The 20,885-nt window shown below is 38.2% G+C and overlaps 1 protein-coding gene and 1 long non-coding RNA gene across 2 annotated transcripts in view; one reads left to right on the top strand and one right to left on the bottom strand.

Moving 5' to 3' along the window:
* Window positions 1–738: 738 nt before the first annotated feature.
* Window positions 739–1,857, top strand: LOC118227628. The gene is made up of 4 exons (XR_004765310.1): window positions 739–830; window positions 938–970; window positions 1,239–1,288; window positions 1,702–1,857. It is a non-coding gene; the product is annotated as an uncharacterized LOC118227628 (long non-coding RNA).
* A 7,325-nt stretch (window positions 1,858–9,182) lies between these two features.
* Window positions 9,183–20,885, bottom strand: part of creb3l1 (cAMP responsive element binding protein 3-like 1) — a 39,779-nt gene continuing 28,076 nt past the window's right edge. Inside the window, exons 9-12 of the mRNA XM_035417056.1 lie at window positions 15,931–16,030; window positions 15,190–15,316; window positions 12,952–13,201; window positions 9,183–12,421 (exon numbers count right to left, since the gene is read on the bottom strand). Of these exons, the coding sequence (XP_035272947.1) occupies window positions 12,385–12,421; window positions 12,952–13,201; window positions 15,190–15,316; window positions 15,931–16,030 (514 nt within the window). The 3' untranslated portion in view covers window positions 9,183–12,384. The remainder of the gene's footprint in view (window positions 12,422–12,951; window positions 13,202–15,189; window positions 15,317–15,930; window positions 16,031–20,885) is intronic.

The raw sequence follows: 20,885 nt of genomic DNA on the forward strand, positions 1-20,885 counted from the left end.
CTTTAAAACTGAAAGCGCTACCCGCTGCTGAGAAACTTTAGCTTACGTAAAACGATATCCTTTAGAATGTCTAATCGATGTAAATACTGTAAAGTTATCCCGTCCGAACTGAATTAGATCCAAACGCAGCACTTTGCGCTTCCGACTGCAGAGGCACAAGTGCAAAACATCAATTGCATTCACAGCAGAAACTCTGCCACACGCGTGCTAAGCAGCAACTGTCTGTAAGCCCAGTATGACCAGTGCTCTGTTTTTGGTCCTTGTCAGGTGACTGCATCCAAATAAATCACCCAGGCATTTTACCGCTGAATGACCATTGAACTTCCTTTTACCTTCTCTTTACGCAATAAACTCGATCGCTGAATTGTGGTGACGCTCGAGGGGGGCTGAGACTGATCCTTCCAGTTACATAGGCTTCTACCCTATTATAACAGTCCCAGATGTGTGCGACTTTCTATATAATTGTAGCACCTAATATACATGAACATTTCCATATCTTCTGACGTATGTTCAGCTATGGCACGGTGTCATGTTCTCAGTAGTCCTAGTAAAAATAATATTTAGGTGTACACCTCAGCCAGGTGGAAACATATAGTTAACTGAGAACCATCTTATATTTATTGTTTATTTTTTCACACAGGCGCATTTCAAACGACCAACAGGGTGTGGTGAGAAACAAAGGAGCGATTTCATTGGACAGAATTTCGTAATTGTGTAAGGAAAGTCGTTAAACTGGATAAACAGGTAGTTCTGATATTTCCTTGTGTTCTGAGATCAAATCACTAACTTTAACGTTCCGTTAAAAAGTCAGCGTTTTCGCAATGTTTTACGTAAGTAGGCTATCATTGTCAGTCACTAATGGTACACTCAGCTTAAGAGTTTTATACTATTTTTTATTTTGCCTACTCTAATGCCACGTTTATTTATTTATTTGTAGTGTCATTCATCCAAAAGACGAGTCTTCTACTACGTACGTATTCGGCTCGGGAACTCATCCGCTACCATGTAGATTAGCCATATGTAAAACATTGATAATGCAAAAATATTTTTTCTTTTTAATTTATGTTGATATTATCATATTTAGGGGATCAAGTACCGTTATGTCTTTGGGAGCCTTACTATATGCATTATTGCTGTGGCGAGCATAAAAGTAAGAGTAAAGTCACAGCAGAGAGATGCATGTAGTTTAAATATGGGGCTTTCCTGTCACCCAGACTCTGTGTTTCATTCTAATACAGGCTTTCAACTGACCATGAGATGATGCCTGGCTTGACAGTCTGAACTTTTGGTAGGTGGCCAAGCTACAACTGGCAGCCATGTCCGTAACACTAATGTGCCAAGTAAACCAGGTGCAGTGCAGTGCAGTGGTTTATATGTAAACCCATGTGAATTTATGCTTTCAACCTTTTTTTCTTAATTTTTTTTTTAAGTGAGAGAATTATAAGTAAAACAAAATCCAAAATGATGAGCAATAGCTAAATATTACAAACAAAAATAATTTTATTAAGCAATTGGTTTATTATTTACAGCCAGATTAAAATTAAACTTGTGGTCTGGCAATGTAATAATTACTATTTCAATTTCATTAATTAGAGTTTAATTATATTGACAAGTCCGTATCCTGTAGGAATGGCCACTGTTCCCATGCACATAAACTCAGTATGTTACAGAAAGATACTGCAATGCGTTCCTGTCTGACAGATTGCTGGGTGGATGAGAAGGTGAATCATCCATTTCAATGAATACAGAGACAATTGAGGATCCTGTGAGGTCGCAGTTCAGCTGGCTACCAATGGTGCTCCCGTAGTGGGTGAGAACAAGCTATCTCTTCAGTGCAGTTTGCAGATAATATCCTTGTAAGGCCTGGCAGAAAAAAGATTTAAGTATTTAATCATTTTATGACATTATACAAGTGTCCTGGACCTGGATGACGCAAACATGTTGCTGTGAAAATATTTTCCAAAATATTATTTATTTCAGTTTTAAGGGATGTTTTAGCATAGTAGAATATACAGGTGTTGAGATTAAGAACAGATTTATGTAACCTACAGAGGAAAAAATGAATTGCTTAGGTTTTAGGAGGATGTGTTTTGAATAATGCATTTGCTTCTCCATGTGGGTCAAACAAGTCAGTAGCATGTCAGAAAGTGGAGTACTGCTGATTTAAATCTTCCAGGGATCCCTCCAACCCCAAAGTAATGCTGACCTACATACAGTTTCTTCAGGCCTTGCTGCAGTAATAATGCATTTTTCCAATAAATTCATACCTCGAACCAAATATATTACCAGTTCACTGAGGAAATCTGTAACAGGAGGTCCACCCACTATTCTGAGTGTACTTTAAACCCACATTTACATCTGCTGCATAAAGTGATCAAAGAGCACCCAATACCCTCATTATAGTGAGTAAAGAGAGCCTTCTTCACAGTCACCTATGCTGACACTAACAGCATTGACTGTTAATGCACCAGGCCACTTATTTGTTCTACAGTAGAACTGTTTTTTCTTACCTCTGTATTTGGATGAGTTATAGTATAAAATTGTACATTGTTGCGTTGCATCGTTCTGCTATTGAATTTATTGCGTTAGCTCAAACTTCACTGGAAGAATATAATTTAAGGATATAATTTGTTAGGTTAATTTACAGGTAAAATATTGTACTCTAAACTGGTGTTATCCTTCACAGTGATGTGCTTTAATCAAGCAGGCACTTTGTTTGAGACAACATAGAAGAAGTAAAGAAAAACACCATCCAACATTTTTTATCTCAAACAGGAAATTGGAACTGAGGAACAGAGAAATAATATTAGTAATTTTATATTTTACTTCAATTCTATACTAGATTTGAGTTGACATTTGGTTTCTGTGAGAGGTAGTGATTCTGTACCACAGGTAAAGTTTGTTTTTAGAACTAGATAAATGCATGGAAATCTGTGATGTACATGTGCAGCACAGCCTGCGTGAGACACGTGCTGTATTGTCCACTCATGCAGGCAGGCATGGGTTAAATCGAAAGCTTTGAGTCTCCTCTCAGCTCTACTAAATGAGTTGGCGTAGGGGTGCGATCTTTCGTGATAGACTGCTCGGTCTCCCATTCCCTGGAGTCTGATGGCCTCATAATGGGCTCATATGCAAAGAAGATGCCTAATTTGAGTCTGTCTTTCAATTCCATCCTCATTCTCACTTGATGCCCTCTGACAAAAGACTCAAAGGACTCTCACATCAGAAAGAAGGTAATGGTTTTGGCCTTTCATTTTCATAAGACTATGTGTGTCTGTATGCGAGAGTGATGATTCTGCCTCGCTCTTTTAGAGCTGTTACATATTTTTGGAATGATCGGGCAGGGTCTGTCTACCCTGTAGATACTCCTCCCGTGTTACTTTTCTTGGATTGAAACTGTCTGAGAGGATTGTCTGAGCCTTTGCTCTTTTATACTAATTTGCATTTGAACAAGACTCCTAAATCCTTGCCTAGTATCTAACACATGGAGCAGGCCTCACTTGGGACCAGCGGGGGGATTTTGCAGGAACTGATTTAGAGGTTAGCAGGTGTGCTGACTGTTAAATTGGCATTTCCATGGAAACCGTAGCGCCGGGCCCTACAGCCTCGCACCTCTCACTTGGACCTGAAATGACTTTGACAATCAGAGGCACTTTACCAACTTACCTTTTAACTAAGTAACTACCTCTCCGACTGCACTCTGCCTCAACAGACCCAAAACACCAATAAAGTCTCCACAGAGGGAACAGGGTAACTTTGGGTTGTGGCTGCGCAGCCTTTTCACACAAATACTGACAACTGCCACTGCAGAGACTTCTGTGTTCTATCGGACAATAATCTGGGTCCTTTTTTGTATGATTCTTACTCATTTTTATGTACATTTACTACATCATTCATAAATTTTAAGTTTTAAAGAATGCCTGCTGGAGCACAGCACTGCATTTAACAAATGTGTGTCTGTGTGTTCCTTCCTTGCGGAATGTAGCAAGGCAAGGCATGCCGTAATATACACACTGGGTTTATTTTTTTGGGGGGAAAGACAAGCTGTCTTTTTAAAACGATATTTATTTACTGTTCTGTTGATTGGCCCTCCAGCTGAATTGCACAAGGACAAAAGCAGGGTGATTGACACTTCCCCATCTGTACTGACAGGACCAGCTGCCTGACAACTGCGTCCCCAATGTTCTTTCCTATCTGTATATCGTGAAATAATGTCATCACCGAGTCAGTATTGTCTCATGTGATTAAACAGCTGGAATTGACTGTAGAGCCTTAGCTTTGATGACAGGTGTTATCCACTGCCCTCACCATCTGCAGACTACCTGACAAAATATAATTACCTTACCGAGCAAAAGACCCAGGTCCCCAGCTTGGGTAATAGATGGTACTTTTACTCTTGCTCCAAAGTGGCAACGTCATCTTCTAAGCAGACCTTTACATGCCATCTCACGTTCTGTGAGGCCGCGAGTCACATACTGTACAGCTGACTGACTTCTGCTCTGGGTGACCCATTGCAAAGCCGTACTTCACAGACAGTCAGCTAGCCACAGTACAGGAGCCGTTTCAGTGCTTGAAGCGAAGCTGTTTATTGATCCATGGGAGCAGGTATGGAGTCTGGGCTCAAATGTGCAGCCACGATGTTTCATGTAAACTTCCCTAAAAAAAGCAGAGCCATTTATTTATTTATTTGTTTTTTGTGTTTGGCAACCCATTAGTTCCATTGAACTGTTCTTCCTCAGTTCACAAATACACTATAGATACATACAAATATCAGTAACCGATAACAATTAGGCCTACATGAAGGTACTATACAAATATAAAATTTGATTGATTTTTTTATTTTTTTAACTCCAGTTCACTGAATGGCAACAGTATTGGCTGCAATTCTTGACCTGTCTTTTGAAAACTTGCATGTCCCTAGTTAATTGTACTTCTGGTGATAAGCCCTACCACAGCTATACAGCACAATGTATAAATGTATGCTTCCCACAGTTTGTTTTTGTTTTAGGTTAAGTCAAGTTTTGTCCAAACACTGCTTATCTAGTTGTGTAATTATGGTAAATGGACTGCATTTATATAGCGCTTTTATCCAAAGCGCTTTACAATTGATGCTTCTCATTCACCAGAGCAGTTGGGGGTTAGGGGTTAGGTGTCTTGCTCAAGGACACTTCGACATGCCCAGGGCGGGGTTTGAACCGGCAACCCTCCGACTGCCTCGGTCTTACCTCCTGAGCTATGTCGCCCCAATTATGTCTTGTGTTTGTGAAGAGAAGCTCATGATGTATGTTAGTGGGCTCCTTGGACTCAATGATTCTATGAAGAAGACAAAATGTTCTTGCATCAAGCTTCCACTTTGCTGTTGACCATTTTAGGTCATTATGCATTTCAAATGTTGGGGTCTCATAGGAGCACCCCAGTACAAACTGGCAGGGTTTATTTTGTATAACATGAAGCTTCTGAAGGTTAGACTCAAAAGTATTTACCCAGACAAGGTGATCAGTACTCTGCTATACTTAGTACAATAGCTTGGACCTCATTCTGTAAGGTGTCTGAAGGTATACATTTGGCATACTAATCATTACCAGATTCCTGGACTGCTTACCTACCAGCTATTCAATATACAGTACATGCCAAAAGTATTAGGCCACATACAGTTTTTTCAAGCTGTAGGTAGGGGAGAATTCAGTTAATCTATGCACATTTATTGAAAAACAAACCAAAGTATAAACTCCCCCCCCCCCCCCCCCCCCCCCCCCCCCCATATCTACCTACAATAACACAGGTGTTAAATCACAGTACTGAATCATTGAGGCCACTGAAGATCCCATGGACCCTGTGAAAACCATGGTTGGTCACACAGGAGTCCTGAACATATTCCAATCCTTGTGTGTAGTACATGCCAGCTTCCATGTAGCAATCAGGGTGGGATTATATGCAAGAGGGTGGCAGAGTTACCTGTCTGAAGTGATATGGTAGTTGATCCGATGCAGCTGAGGGTAGGACTGCCAAAATTCAATACAATGAATCATTATTTATATCACATTGCATCACTGTGTATCCCCTGTCATGTGAAAAACAAGGGCCATATCTATTCATAGCACTAGATGAGAATAAATCTGTCGAAAAACACCAAGGGACAATTACTAAATCTGAAGCTCATAAGCTGTGGAGATGCTGTCTCTAGTGTTGAAGAATGACTCCAAAATAATGCCCCTGGAAGTCCTATGAAAAGGGCATTGCTTTGACATTCACAGTAGCCTGGTAACAGCCTGGTAGCTGTCCAAACAAGGAAAAGAATTTGTATGGTTTTATACATATGCCTGGCAAATGAACACATTGCCTCTTAACCTCCAAAAATTGAAGTCAGTATACTAGAATGAAGTCTGTTCTCACCTTCCCATCTTCTAGGATTGTCCTTCATTGTAGCCTGCTACAACTGAAAATAAGGTACGGTCGATGAAGGTTGACTGCACTGTGTTCTGAAGTTAGATTTAGCAAATTATGATGTACAGTAGCTAATCCTCCACTTGGATAATTCTGCAGCAAGTGACTAAGGTTTTTTTCCCATTTTGTCACAGTGACACTCTTATGTTGAGCAGCTCTTTGTTGTGAATTGTGAAGTTTGGCTAATGCATATTTAACACCCATCCTACTGCAATTTATTTATTTATTTAGTTAGTCATTTAATTATTTATCTCAGTTTGGCTTGGAACAACAAAGAGAGAACATTTTTTTTTAAAGTCATACAGACTTAATTTGCATGTTCTTCTGCTGAATACAACTACAGTGCTATTTTAAACATTGTGATATTGACCCTGGTAAATGTCATATCTCAGTGTCACCGAGCTTTACATTTGTATTCTATTCATATATGTTCTGCAAACAATACATAAATATGAATATTTTTCCGCAACTGACCATGTTGTGATGTTATCTCTGATACAAGCCATGCACCGCATTGCTCCTTGTTCTTTGAATAATACATTCCATACATATATGATTTTATTATTATTGCAAGCACATCATTTTAAAGCAAGTAAATTTGTTACTAGTTTAGGATATAATTTCTGATTGATTCTTGCATAGTATTTTCATAGTATAAGCTTAAACATATTTAGTTGTTAAAGCACCATCACTCAAGTTGTTTTGTTACCTACTTGCTTAAATGAAAAATGTTCCCATAATTTGTTTTATTAAATTTGTATATGTAACCTTCATGCACATTCCCATACCTAATCAATTACCTTCAAAGTTATTGCATAGGTAAGAACAATACCATTTCGTCAGATACATTTCCCCAAGTTAAAGGTCCTGAGGAAAGAATGACCTCTTGTGGTTGCCTTGGTTGTTTCAAGCAAGACCGAATGGCACAGAGGTGGACTTGGAAAGAGCGGATCATGGAATGAGCTGTTTAGCATTGTTTAAATTGATCATGTTTGCTAGCAGTTTAGTATAATGTGTATTATGAGTTAAGAACAATGATACACATTTAGGTCTGTATTTACAAGTTTTCACAAATGCATCCACAACAGATCCAATGAAATTATAATTGCAATTTGTGTAATATGCAAGTTTACGGTCCATATGGCCAATGCCAGATTGCAGTGGCTATTACATTTCAAGGATATGGAGGGGCCAATAGCTTTTTGGATTTAACTGTTACAGAACTACCACTTCACTTGAGCACTGCCTGGGAAAGAAGCACTCTGACCTAAGTAGCAAACTGCAGGATACTCATACACAAGGGCAAAATGGACATATAAAGAAGAACACACATGATGATATTTCAGCCAATGTGATACGTTTTTACAAACTTAGCGGTCACCATCTTTTTGTGGAAGCTAGCTTGCTTGCTTTCTAACTAAACCTGATTGGCCGAAATAAACTAAACTATAAAAAAAAAAAAATATATAAACAAAATTACAGTCAATTGGATCATTCATGGCTAAAGTAAGTGTTTTTAGCTTTATTTCCTTATGCAATAGTGATATTCAAATTATATCAGAAAGTTCAAAATGTGTTTAGGCTAAGTCGCAAATGAGGAGCCATATGGATTTCATGATGGCAGGTTTGTCGATTTTTCGACAAAATGTATGTATGTTGATGTGTGCCTCCCTCTAGATTTAATTATCTTATGGTTATGAATGTATCATTATCAGTTTCTCATCACAAACACAAAACGAAAAGAAATATCTCAACCAAAAACACTTTCAGTGTACAAAAATGCCAAGGTACTCATGCATACAAAGCACTGGCAATAAGTAATTAATTAAAACTGGCTAAATGTAAGCCTGCTGTTCAAAGTATTCATCAAGCTATCAAAATGAGGGCAAGTTACAACAAACAATATTGACTCTCTTAGCTCACACTAATTGAACAAGCTCTATTTCAAAGCAATGCTATCCATTGTTTCCTAAATGATTTAATGTAATTTGGCCCTGTGTTTTTTCATCTTACCTTCTGAAAGGAATGTGGTCATTCAAACTTTGTCTCACATCAAAGTGTCAAATAAAAATTGCCTCATGGAAGATGACATCATTTAAATGAATGTTTTAAACAGTTTTAAACTGTACTGCTCTGAGTGATTTGAGAGTAGCTTCTCTTCTGACAAGATTTCCCCCCTGTCATTTCCCTATATCAAAGCAATTCTAATGTGGTTATGTTGTCAGTGTGATGTTGTCTGCCCACTGTGTTTCATCATCCATAGAATGCATTTCTTTTTCTAAACCAGGGCGGGTGGTGATGGGGTGGGAGGCTTAATATTGGCAGCCATCATTAATACAACAATCAAAAGCCATGTGCATATCATAGAATGACTGCTGCACAAATAAAATAAATATCTCTTCACTTTACTTGTGTTTATTATTTTTGGATACAGGTAACAAATGGGGTTTTTAATAGGTTTTGAGACAGGCCACTTGACTGGTATCAATGTTTTGGAGGTGAAAGAAAAGAAACAAAATTGAGGTTGAGGTTGGTTTTACCTCTCCCGTTGATAGCAGAAGTGAAATTAGGTGGAATTTGTCTGAATTCCAAAATTATCTTTCAAAAATGCCATTCAAGAGAAGTGTTGCTCAATTGACATCTTACAATACAATAAGGCCTAATGTATGAGTGATTCTTGAATGCATTAATAGAAACCCACTCAAACAACAGTGAAACAGCAATAAAAAGACAAAGACTTGCAGATGCATTTTTATATTTTGCTTCAAACTAACTCTACTTGACAGGAGACACAGGTAATATCAACACAAGTATTCTAAGCACTTCACATGAAGACATGCATGTTTATGCTTTGCAATAGTACAATATGAAAGCATTGCAACCACTTCTGAACAATGTCATATGAATAGTAAAATACATTTTCCATAAAAAAAATACATCCCATTTGTATAAGCATTTCACTCATTTTATATACAGATGATACAAATAGCAAGGCCATGGGACAGTAGCGGCAGTGGTAACATGGAATGGAAAAAGGTTTTCAAATCTGATATATGTGTGGGTGATTTGGTTCTATGCAGTCAGAGGTATGCAGTATTATCTTCACATTGATAGTAATCTAAAAGATGTTTTGTTGAATAAAGGCCATTTAGAATAGAAAATGAGAGTTAACTGAAATTCCAGGAATCTGACAATTCAGTGATTTGCAGATTTATTTATTTTCTTTTAGATATTATGTGCCTACAGTCCTTGAGTGTACACACCACATAATTTATTATTTTTAAAAGTTGCCTTTATACCCCTGATACGAACTTTTAAAAAACGTTTAAAATATAATTCACTAGCATGTTGGTCATACGTTTACAAGCACTTGTGGCTGGTGAGGGCCCAAGATACATTTAATTTGTTGTCGGTTCAGTTCCATTTCTAACACTACATGAAAACTGTCATGAAGTAAAAGAGTTGTGTAGATGAAAAGGTTGAAGGCCAGAACAGAATGTACAGACTATGGACTCCATTTACCTGTTACTGTAGACCAGAAAAACCTTACACTAACACCATATAGCCACAGTTTCTGCCTCGTCCTGCTGCCTTCACTGAGCATCTAATGTTACTTATCAATTACTGTTCCCTCACTGGTGTTTACCAAGTCATCCTACTTCCCTTTATATAACAGTGCAGTTTAATATTGTTTCATATTATAGTTTAGCCATCAATCAGGGCAATCGTAGGTTCCCCTGTCTGGGACAGCAAACATTAACCTTTTTTTTTCAGACATGTGGCAATACCATTTAAAGACACGCCCATGTTTTCTCTCTTTTAAACATTTCTAATTATTTTCACCATCAGAAATACATTTATATAATCAGAAATGTAATGTTTACAATTAGTCATTTATTTTGCCAGCAAAAAAATTCAATGAATGGGGCGATACTCTAACAAGCCTGATTCCTTCATATGGTTTTTGTTCTCAGAAAGCCATTATACCATTATAAATAAGCCAGGAAAGGCAATGCTGCGTCAATACACTTTTGGCCTCTAAAACTAATGAATGTAAAAATGGATGTTCTCCAAAGGCAAATACATTCTTTCTACATACAGTATGTGGTTATCATGTTTGCCAGAGGTGTGTTATTCATTACAGTACATGTAAGCTTGATTACAAAGATAATCAAGCTCACATTTAACTGTGTAATGCTCATCATTTAAAATGTATGCCAGCCTTCAAAAATGGTCACAAAACTAAAAGAATGGCCATTGGTCCAGTGGGCTGCGCTAGTTACAAGCAGCTAGCTAACATCATAACTCTTCTTTATTGTAAGACTCAGCAGCTGCTGTAACAGACAAATTCAGTATTTGGTGCTGTTATGCATAGCGATATTACCCTATGCAATAAGAATATTTTTTGTAACAAAAATAAACAGAACTATACATTGTTGGCCAGGGTGGTAAATATTTGTTTTGTTGTAAATAATCATCTTAATATATTCTTGTTAGCAAAACAGAAATTATATTTACTCATATTACCAACACTACTTTTCAAATTGTTTTGTTTCACCAATTATTTGGTTATTCATTTTCTGAAATCTATAGAATATTAGGATATGTGCCAACAGTGGAATTGGGTTGACCTATATAATGGACATGTACGTGGACAATGTGAAATTTTTTCCAGTTATTTTAGTTAAGATATGTTTATAATGTGGTAATCAAATCTCAAATTTGGTTTTATGTATATTTACATGTGACTATTTAAACTCCTCTATATACAAAACTTTCTTAATACAGAAATAAAAATATATGTTGGCAAACTGTTTAACAGTTATGAAGAAAGATCATGTAAACATTACATCGTCATTATTATTTACAAAAGAAAAAGGAGGTTCCTTCTTCGTTTTTTGGACATATGTTTTTGTTATTGAAATTGCAGTTTACAGGTGATTACGAATTCCTTAAAATACTTGTGTTGGGTTTTAGATAAAAAAAATTTGAAACATTATTGTTGAAGGCAACCTTAAAACAGGATATAAGAAGTACTGAACAGGAGCTTGAAGGCACTTTGGTATACCAATCCATGATTCTTTTTAAATGGTAAAAGTGCAATACGGACACAAAACATAATCATGTGGGTGTGATTGTAGAAAATATTAAAGTTGAATAAGTTAAACACAGACCTAGTGACAACAGAAGGCTGTGATATTATAGATGGGGTTTGATTGAATCAGTCATTACACCTGAGAACACCTCCAGGCATCACATTGATTACATAAAATATTTTTTTCCCGCTTGATTTTTAAATCTTTGAACTTTATGTAACAAAACATGTAAGCAGTTTATTTTGGGAGACGAATTGGGGGAATAGTGACAATTCATTGAGCTAAAAATCCAAACAAACTAGTTTATTTCTTAGGGCCCACTGCCCTAGAAATAAGACATTTATTTATTCTTCATCCAATGTGCCCTTGTCCTGCTGTTTTACTGTAGCAGGAGTATACTGGCTGTTATCAGAGCACACTGCAGCCGTCTCTGTCAAGCACCTCTTCAGCACAGAAAAGCTGCACCCACAATTGCCCACACAAAGAGTGGGCCAGAACAGCTACTTATACAGAGGTTCCCATGGGACCTGAAAAACCAGCTACCATCAGCTCTGGCTTTTCTTTCAGTTTACAGAAGCAATGAGAAATTAAGAATAAAAAAGTACAATTACTGGGTTCTACTATGAATTGTCAGGGTGTCGGGGGATTTACGCTGGGCTTGCACACCTCTCCTTCCCCTCTCTCCCTTTGTCTGTACTGTATCTCTGGGTTGGCTGAGGGAGAGAGGGGGGCTGGGGGGGGCCAGAGGTGCACTGGGAGGGGGCAGCACGGTGCTGGTGCTGGAGGCCTCCACCGGGATCAGGAGTCTCTGGAAGGCTGCGCTCAGCAGCTCCAGCTGAACCGGTTAGAAGTACTCCGCACCGCCATCAGGGTTCGCCTCTCTGTGTAGGAGAGGACAGAAAAGGCCATTTAGCAAACATTTTTATACCCCATTTTTCTTTTCATTCCTCCAGCTCAGACAGTACAGTTAAGTTGTAGGCTTTCCCCACGACTGCAACGCCCCCAGTAAATTTGTGAAGCTGGACTCGTGTCCTTCAACGCACATGCAACCAAACTCGGCTTCCCACTCACTCTGCAGAACTGTATAGTCACTGCACCAGAGAGCTACACAATGTGCAGATAGCTGACACCCAATAGCCAATAAGCCAATAACTGACAAAGGGAGAACTTCACTATCAAATGCTCTTTAGAAAGTCTTCTCTCGCGATCACTGAAATACCTTTGAAAAGTTCTGTCGTGTCTGACCCATTTTAAGGCTCTCATCAGAAATAAAGGCAATGGATTGCCTGTTGTTTGTTGTTTCAAAAGCTTCTATCTTCATACACTGGCGGCTGTCCTTGTAGTAAATACTTACAGCACAGTACTGAACATTAAGTGTCTCTTTATCTCCTCTTCCCGCACCTGATCTCACCTTTTGTGATACTGTTCTTCTTCGTGGAGGAACTCGCCGCCTGTCCTGTTAAAGTCCAACATGTCCGTGTGGGCCTTGCTCAGGTACTTGCTGGTCTCGTGTTCCCCCTGGGCATCCTTGGCCTGCCCACCGTCGACAAAGTCGCTTGGCGCCCCCTCCCACCCGTTGGTGTCCTCCACCTTTACGAAGCCGCCATAGCCGTCATCCAACAACGAGCCCTCGTCGTAGAAGAGGAGGCTGCGGGACCGGACTGCAGTCACAGACACACACCAGCAGGGGGAGTTAGGCACTGCTCAGTATTGAGATTCTCTTTATTCAGAATAGCAAGACACATGGATCTTCTGATAGTTAACTTTCTGGGTTTTTAAATATTATTACAGTTTTAGTTTATGTTCAATTAGCCCAGACAGGTTTTACAATGATGTTAGATATTTACAGAAGTTTCTGGCAACCTGCAGGCTTTATAATGGCTGGTATGGGGTAATCACAGGTTTGTAGTTTTAAGCAAAAGATAAATGTAACTCAAAGGAAATTTACAGTAGTTGTATGCAGCCACAGCCTATATATAGCAAAACAAAAACTGTCCAATTAAAACACATTAATACTGAAATCAAATAGCTCCTGGAAGTGAACAATTTTTCATGCTTCTCATCTGTCTTTGCTCTGAAGAAACAATTCTTTACTCATAATAAATCACATGCAGGCTCTTGAAGAATACTGTAAGTGTTCACTGTGACACTTTCACAAAACCAAATTTATGACTGAATGTACCATATGGGTGCACATTTTCAGACTTTGACCTCAATATCTTCACTAACCAATAATGTAATAATCCTTGCTTTGAAATGTTCCGAAATGTCTTAGAAATGTGATTTATATTTCTGAAACGAATCCTCTGTCACCCAGCAGTCATAGCAGACCCCTGTCAAAGGAGTACCTTCTCCACCTGACATGAAGATTCATGATTAGCGTCACCACTTCCTGTGCACTCCTACGGTGCAATAGATGTAAGTGACTCAGCTTTGTTCTGCCATATCAGGTTTCCTTGGAAACCAGGCACACATCAGCCAATCAGTGAACATGGCCGGGATCATTGTGTTCAACTGCTCCATCTCTTAACTTCCAACAAGGATGGCTTTGCTGAGATAATGCCATGGCAGATTCTATTTTAATGGCCAGTGGCGGAACAGAACAACGAGAGTTGCTCTGCTAATCAAATGCCACTGTAGTATATGTCTGTGTTAAGAGAGTATTTATTCAAACTCAAAAGCAAAGTTGAAAGGTTGAAAGATATCAGATAGATATGATAGTGGGACTTAATACAGTGCTTCCTAGCCTCCCTTCCAATCTAGTAATTCTATGCAGTCTAGTAATTCTTCCAATCTAGTAATTATATCAAAGGCCATGAGTGGAACATACAGAAAGCAGCACCTTAAAATCACAATTTCCAACAGCTTAGCTAAGGGCTTACAATGCTGATATATAACCTTAATTGAAGGGACATCTCCCCAAATCAAAGAATGGGAGATCATTAAAAATCCATAATTCAGTTACTGTGGTGCTGTTTTCAGAAATAAAATTCAATAAAAGTTTGAAGCCTATTCTCTTGGAATAAAAGCAATTTTGATGATTTATGAATTTTCAAAATAAAGTTTTGTACTTTCAGAGCAATGACTCTCGATGCAGCACTCACAGATAATTACTTTTCTGAAAATGACTACGAGGGTAACACATGAGTTTCCATTACTTCCATTTATCTTTTTATTTGACATCTTCAGTGACCCAGAAATGACTATAGACTAGCTGTGCTCCACAGAAATGTCTCCTCGATAGAGGCCAGTAGGCCTATTGGTTATATTGGCTAGGTTTCTAATATAACTGGAAATTGAATCTGATTTTGTGATTAGAGAAAGGTGACATAAGTTTTTATTTTTATGTAGTTGGAATTAAAGTTGGATTATCCTTGGTGATCCTGCATTGGTGCTTTGTCACACACCTCAAAGTCATAACTTAATGCCCCGCTCAGTTTGAATCCTAGCTGGGTCACTAGAGTGCACAAAATGCATTGCTTCAGTAAATATTCAGTTTTAAAAAACTGAAAAGCACATCAAATGTAAGCTGCTTTTGGATAAAAGCGTCTGCCCAATAAATGTAATGTAATGTAAGCCAGCATAAACTGCGCCACTGAACAGGTAAACAAATGGAATGAGTGAATGAGCTCGCTGGGGGTCGACATACTCTGACTAGCAGTGTAGACGTCAGCCGAGGGAAGGGGCGATGACCGCACTGTGTGGGACGGGGAGGAGAACTCGGGCAGGCAGGGCACGAAGGAGCCCAGAACCAGGACAAAACACAGCGCCACCACCTGGCAGGGGAAACCAAACACCATGAGTTTTGGCATTCCCTCTGGTCAAACATTCTGTGTTTTAGTGCAGGCTTTGTTTTGTTCAATACCTCATTCCAGCTTCTGTGGCATGAGCCCACCAATCAGGGCACCTGTCTACTGAAGGGTCACTTCTGTAATCTCAAATTTGGTGACTACGTTTATAGTACTTAGATTGCAGGTTGCAGCTAACCAAAGTTTGAGGTTCGAATCCCATGTGGAGCACTGCTGTTACCTTAATAATCACAAGATTCATTAGTTGATTAGATTCAATATATAAAAAGCTCAGCTGGTGGATAATATTTGTAATGCAAACTCGGTAAGGTGCACTGGAAAAGGATATCAGCAAGATAGATTCTGAATGTAATTCAAGAGGTGGAATTACACAGGGAATTGCTAATGTGCATCTGTATTAAGTTTATGGCCACAGTGTAGAGGAGGGTAAGAGCACCAGGAAAAAAGTGGAAGAATAAAAATTTTTTTCGATAAAAATAAAATGCAACATAACAGCAGTGCAGTTTTTCCAGTCTGGTGAGTTTATAAATGTGGGAATTGCTTTAACTGGAAAAGTGTCCTTGTGAAATAATGTTATTTACCATTAGGCAGGCCCCTGTTTGGGTCGACGCCATCTTGCAGGAGCGGGGAACTTTTCCGGCAACCAGAGCCTGAAGTTTCTGAAGCTGCTGCAGCAGAGATCTATAAGAGGAAAGTAGAGATGTATGCGATTCATGCTAGCCTCATGCGACAGACAGTGTGTCTGCATTCAATGCATTATGAATGACACTAACTCAGTTGAACTGGGCCTGCCTATGCCACAAAATATATATATTTAATCATTCCTCAGAATACGAGATTCTATGCGCTTTTATGGATTTAAGATTTTTGGAATGCTGATACACCTTGATAATATACTAAACACAAGGTAAATGCTCAACTGTTTGTTTATACGTTCAATACCAACATTTAATCACAATAATTCAAAGGCATTGAGCAGTTATAATAGTACATCTTTGCTAAGTTTTGCCTTAACAAATAACAGTATTCATGTACATTTATATAATATGTTTATGATTCAGTTGATATTTTTGTTTTTTATGAACATTGAGAAAAATATCAAGACAACCCAATTGAATCGGAGGTAATTATGGAGAGTTTATCTGATCCCATTTGTAATAACCATTGGTAAGGAACAGATTGTAAATCTGACAATCACCTCTGGGCTGTTAAAAACTTAATGCATAATTAACTACCAAGTGAAGTCTACAGAGGAAACCAAAAGCTGAATTAAATTTTTATTAAGAAAAAGAATCTGATCTGGCACTTAATCACTAGTGTGGCCTTGATCATACGCATGCACACACGCAAAAAGATACAGATACTCAGTCAAATGTGTTTATATAAATTGTTACAGAGTACATACGGTCCCAATTGGACTCATGTGTACTCTGTTAGGTTGAATTAACACTGGACATTTCACTGTGTACGCAAAACTCAATCACATACATAATGCATGGCTATCTCAGCATGAGCCTTCATACATGGTGATGTAGGTCTATGTTTTAATATTTGCTAAAAAGGCATTTCACACACAGTTCAGCGGCTACAGTTTCAATGACACATAACTGTTAAAATAACTCCACCAACATATTCCTCTGACTCAGATGTAGGTATGAATTCAATTAAACAGTCAGAACAGCTGAAAACAATGATAGCACATCTGGTCGTAACACCAAATATCTTTTCTCAGTTCTGTAACTTAAAGAAGCTTTGCTTTAGTTCTGGGATGAAAAGACCATCTAGGGACAAATAATTCAGGGATGTATGCTGAAAATAGATAAATCTTATGCAATCCCCACATCATTTTTTCAGTATGCTTTTCTACGACCACAAAGTACAAGCTCACTGTGAATATATATAGATTTTGCAAACCTCTGCCAATGCATACACCCACAGTATACCCACACAGTAGCATAGTACACTGTACTTAACCCACATAAGGTCAAGGCTTTAGTCGATAGCTCTCTTGCTATTGTTCTACACATTTATTCACTTTCTGAACCCTTGTTAAATCAGTCTTCAGGCAAGATGACCTTAAACATAACACAGGATGTGATGCATATGTGCATTGCTTTTACCTTACACTGAACCTAATGGCCAATGTGAATTATATATATATATATATATATATATATATATATATATGTATATATGTGTGTGTATGTGTGTGTGTGTGTGTGTGTGTAAAATATAATGTCTCAAGTTGTGTTGTGTTGTGTAACGCATTTTAAAATACTATAAATTGTACGTGTGCTGCCGGACCAGGAAAGCACGAAACTGCCACTTTCTAACAAAAGAGGGCGCTAAATCACCACTGATGATTGTATGATCCGCACCATGTGTAGGCTCATAAAAATTCACGAAAAAATATGAATAAATATAAATAAAACCGCAAGTGAAATAAATCTTTCACACATCTTTGTAACGTGATACTGCAAATAGTAAGGTTTCAATATGAGGAGGGAGCGGATAAAATGAAAGAGCACATGGAAAACAATGTAGCCTACATTAAATTCAAATAGTAGCCCTGTGTACATTGTGTTTATCTAAAACATTCCTTATTTCGTTTAGGTGTAGGCCTATTGTAGCACACAATTATTTTTAAAAAATAAATAAATAAAACAATACAAACGTCGACATATATACCCGTTTCATGATTATTAAAATGTTGTATTACTCAGTCGATAGAATGATTGTTTCACCCATTCATTTTCCTTATGTGACTCTGGAGCATTAAATAACCCGTTTCCTCTTTAAAAAATGGAATCGATAGTAGTCCTTCTGTTGGTAAATGGGGTAAAACAGAGCTTTGACTGTCTACAGCAGATTGAGTTTTAAAATAGTCGGGAACTGAAAGAATCAGAGCGCCGTAGTCCGCTAGGGGATCAAGGACATGCAGTCCACGCTTTAATCTAGAGAGCAAGTACACTTCTCATGGAAGTTCCAGGAAGAGGAACGGTCCAATATGACTAACTCCATATTGCGTCAGTGTGTGCTTTAATTGAATCACTGTGGTCTGGTAATTTCAAGGTTGCTCTCTGTTAATCGCATTGATATTCCTTTGCCCCCGAAACGGACTTACTACGGTAGTAAAATTTCCATTAAAAAGGCCTAACAACTCAAATGCCTCGTCCTCGCCATTAGTCTCAGAGAAATATGGCAAGTTGAGATAAATTGTCTATTGAAACATTGCTCATTGCTAATAATAATTTTTTTATTTAACGATAAGCGAAAAAAGTGTCCCGTCTTGGAATAAACCCATGCATCAAGAACCGGCAGCGTTGTCTGTTTTTCTCTGTCCACCGATTAAAATTTAAACCTACGTGTCGCACATTTGGCTCGTGTGGGTTTCGTTTTAAGCGCTTAAAGAAGCTGAGTCAGTTTAACTTTCATCATCAGTGGTTTTCACTTGCAGACTTTCTACGTTTTCACCACAATATGCTGAATTGTAACTTCTTTTCTCTTACGTTATAATTAAGGGATGCCACAATTCTTTATTTCGCAGTGTCAATACAAGCGACTACTAATGTCTTCTGTTAATTACAGATTTCCACGTTGGACAGCCCTGCCTTTTTATTAAGGTAAAACTTCTATTTAAAGTGATAACAAAACATAGTAATCCCTGCGTCCATTTAAAGCCTTACCATGAAAGCACAGCAGAAGACAGTGCCTGACATGGATTTGGATGGCTTTTACTGTATATAGTAATGCCTCTGTCACGTACTGAAAATGTAAAGGATAGATTTCATTTATAAACAAATGCTTTTGCCAGTGTAAATTCTTCAACTGAGCCTAAAACAAGCCATATCCCAGTAGTTCAGTGTCTGAGAATTTCTGTATCAACAGTCATCTTTTTGCTTTTCAAGTAGCCCAACTCGTAGTCCCACATAAGCGAACTGTGGAGTAATTCTGTTGACGCAGAACGTTTTCCTTATGTTCATATAATTTAGCAGCGACCTTATTACGGCACTGCCATATTGCAGAAGCAATGTTATGGCATTGGGTTTAAGCTAGTGTTGATCATCAGAACGTTTTCCTTATGTTCATATAATTTAGCAGCGACCTTATTACGGCACTGCCATATTGCAGAAGCAATGTTATGACATTGGGTTTAAGCTAGTGTTGATCATCATGGGTTCACGGTGAGAGGGCTATAAGGATGACTTGGAAAGCATTTGTATGCCATTGTCTCCTCAGTATTATATATCTGCAAGCTAGGACAGACCCCTGTCCTCATAGCAGATTTCAATAAAGCAGGAGTGCTGTAAGCCTCATGGCATTAAGTGCAGAAGCTTTGAGCTTTGAAATGGCATAGAGCCTCAGATGTGGGTTCCAACTTTACAATTACCTGGGGAACATCACACCTGAAAGTCAAGGCCTCACACATGGTGATTCATATCAGATGTTTCATCATTTTCAAGTAGTACCATAAGAAAGTGTCTAAGTATTCAGGGCATAACATGTGTTCTTAGATACCAGATCAAGAACCAGTAGCACATGTGAGTAAAAAAAAGTGCTGAATTCTTTTTTTTTTTTTTTTTTGTCAGCTTCTCCTACAATTTATGCCTCGGTTTGATTCACTTAAAAGTACAGCACAGAGAATATCATGATAGTAACTATTGTAATAATAATAATAATAATAATAATAGCAGCAGTAGTAGCAGCAGTACTAGCAGTAGCAGTAGTAGTAGTATTCAGTAGATTTGCAGGGGGAATCGAATCAAGGCAACCATGCAAGTCACTCATTCAATAAAACATTTACAGTTTGTTTATATTAGCTCCATTTCAGTTACACATATTTATTAAATAAATAAATAATAAACTGTGCAAACACAGCTTAGAGCAACATATGTTGAGAAATTTAATGATGTGTATCGACACTGCATGGTAGCTAGCAAATAATCTACTACCAGGCTCTTTATTTCCATAAATGAGCCGATTTAAAGGGCCAGTTCACCCAAAAATAAAATAAAGCAATATTCCAATTTACCCAGAGTGCTACTGTATCTATTCATCTGAATAGTTTCACTGCAATTTGATGAGTTTTCTAGATATTTGCTGCAGCAAATATAGCTTTATTTTATTTTGGGTGAGCTGCCCCTTTAAACTCACTTTAAATTCATTATTATTGCTGAGCTAAACTTAAAGCAATTGGGGTAAGCACCTTGCCCATGGGTAAGGCAGGGATGGAACTATGGGGATTTCAGTCTGTAGCAACCAAGTTACAAGCAAACAACAGTTCCACACTGCCAAGCACCTTCATGTGGTGGCATCCACCTTCCACACAGACACAGGTAATTAGCAGTGGAGTCATATGGACATTCAGCAAAATGTGAATGATTATTTTTAACAGTTAAATATTTCAACACTGTATCAACTGGGCTGGGTTGTAGTACCAATTAACTACCTGGATCCAGGAATACCTCCATCTGGATCTTTTTTTGGCTCATCTACATTGGCTTATGTGATATTCATGTGACCAAAGGTGGCTATG

Source organism: Anguilla anguilla, chromosome 5 (assembly GCF_013347855.1).
Source record: "Anguilla anguilla isolate fAngAng1 chromosome 5, fAngAng1.pri, whole genome shotgun sequence".
Lineage (NCBI taxonomy): Eukaryota > Metazoa > Chordata > Actinopteri > Anguilliformes > Anguillidae > Anguilla > Anguilla anguilla.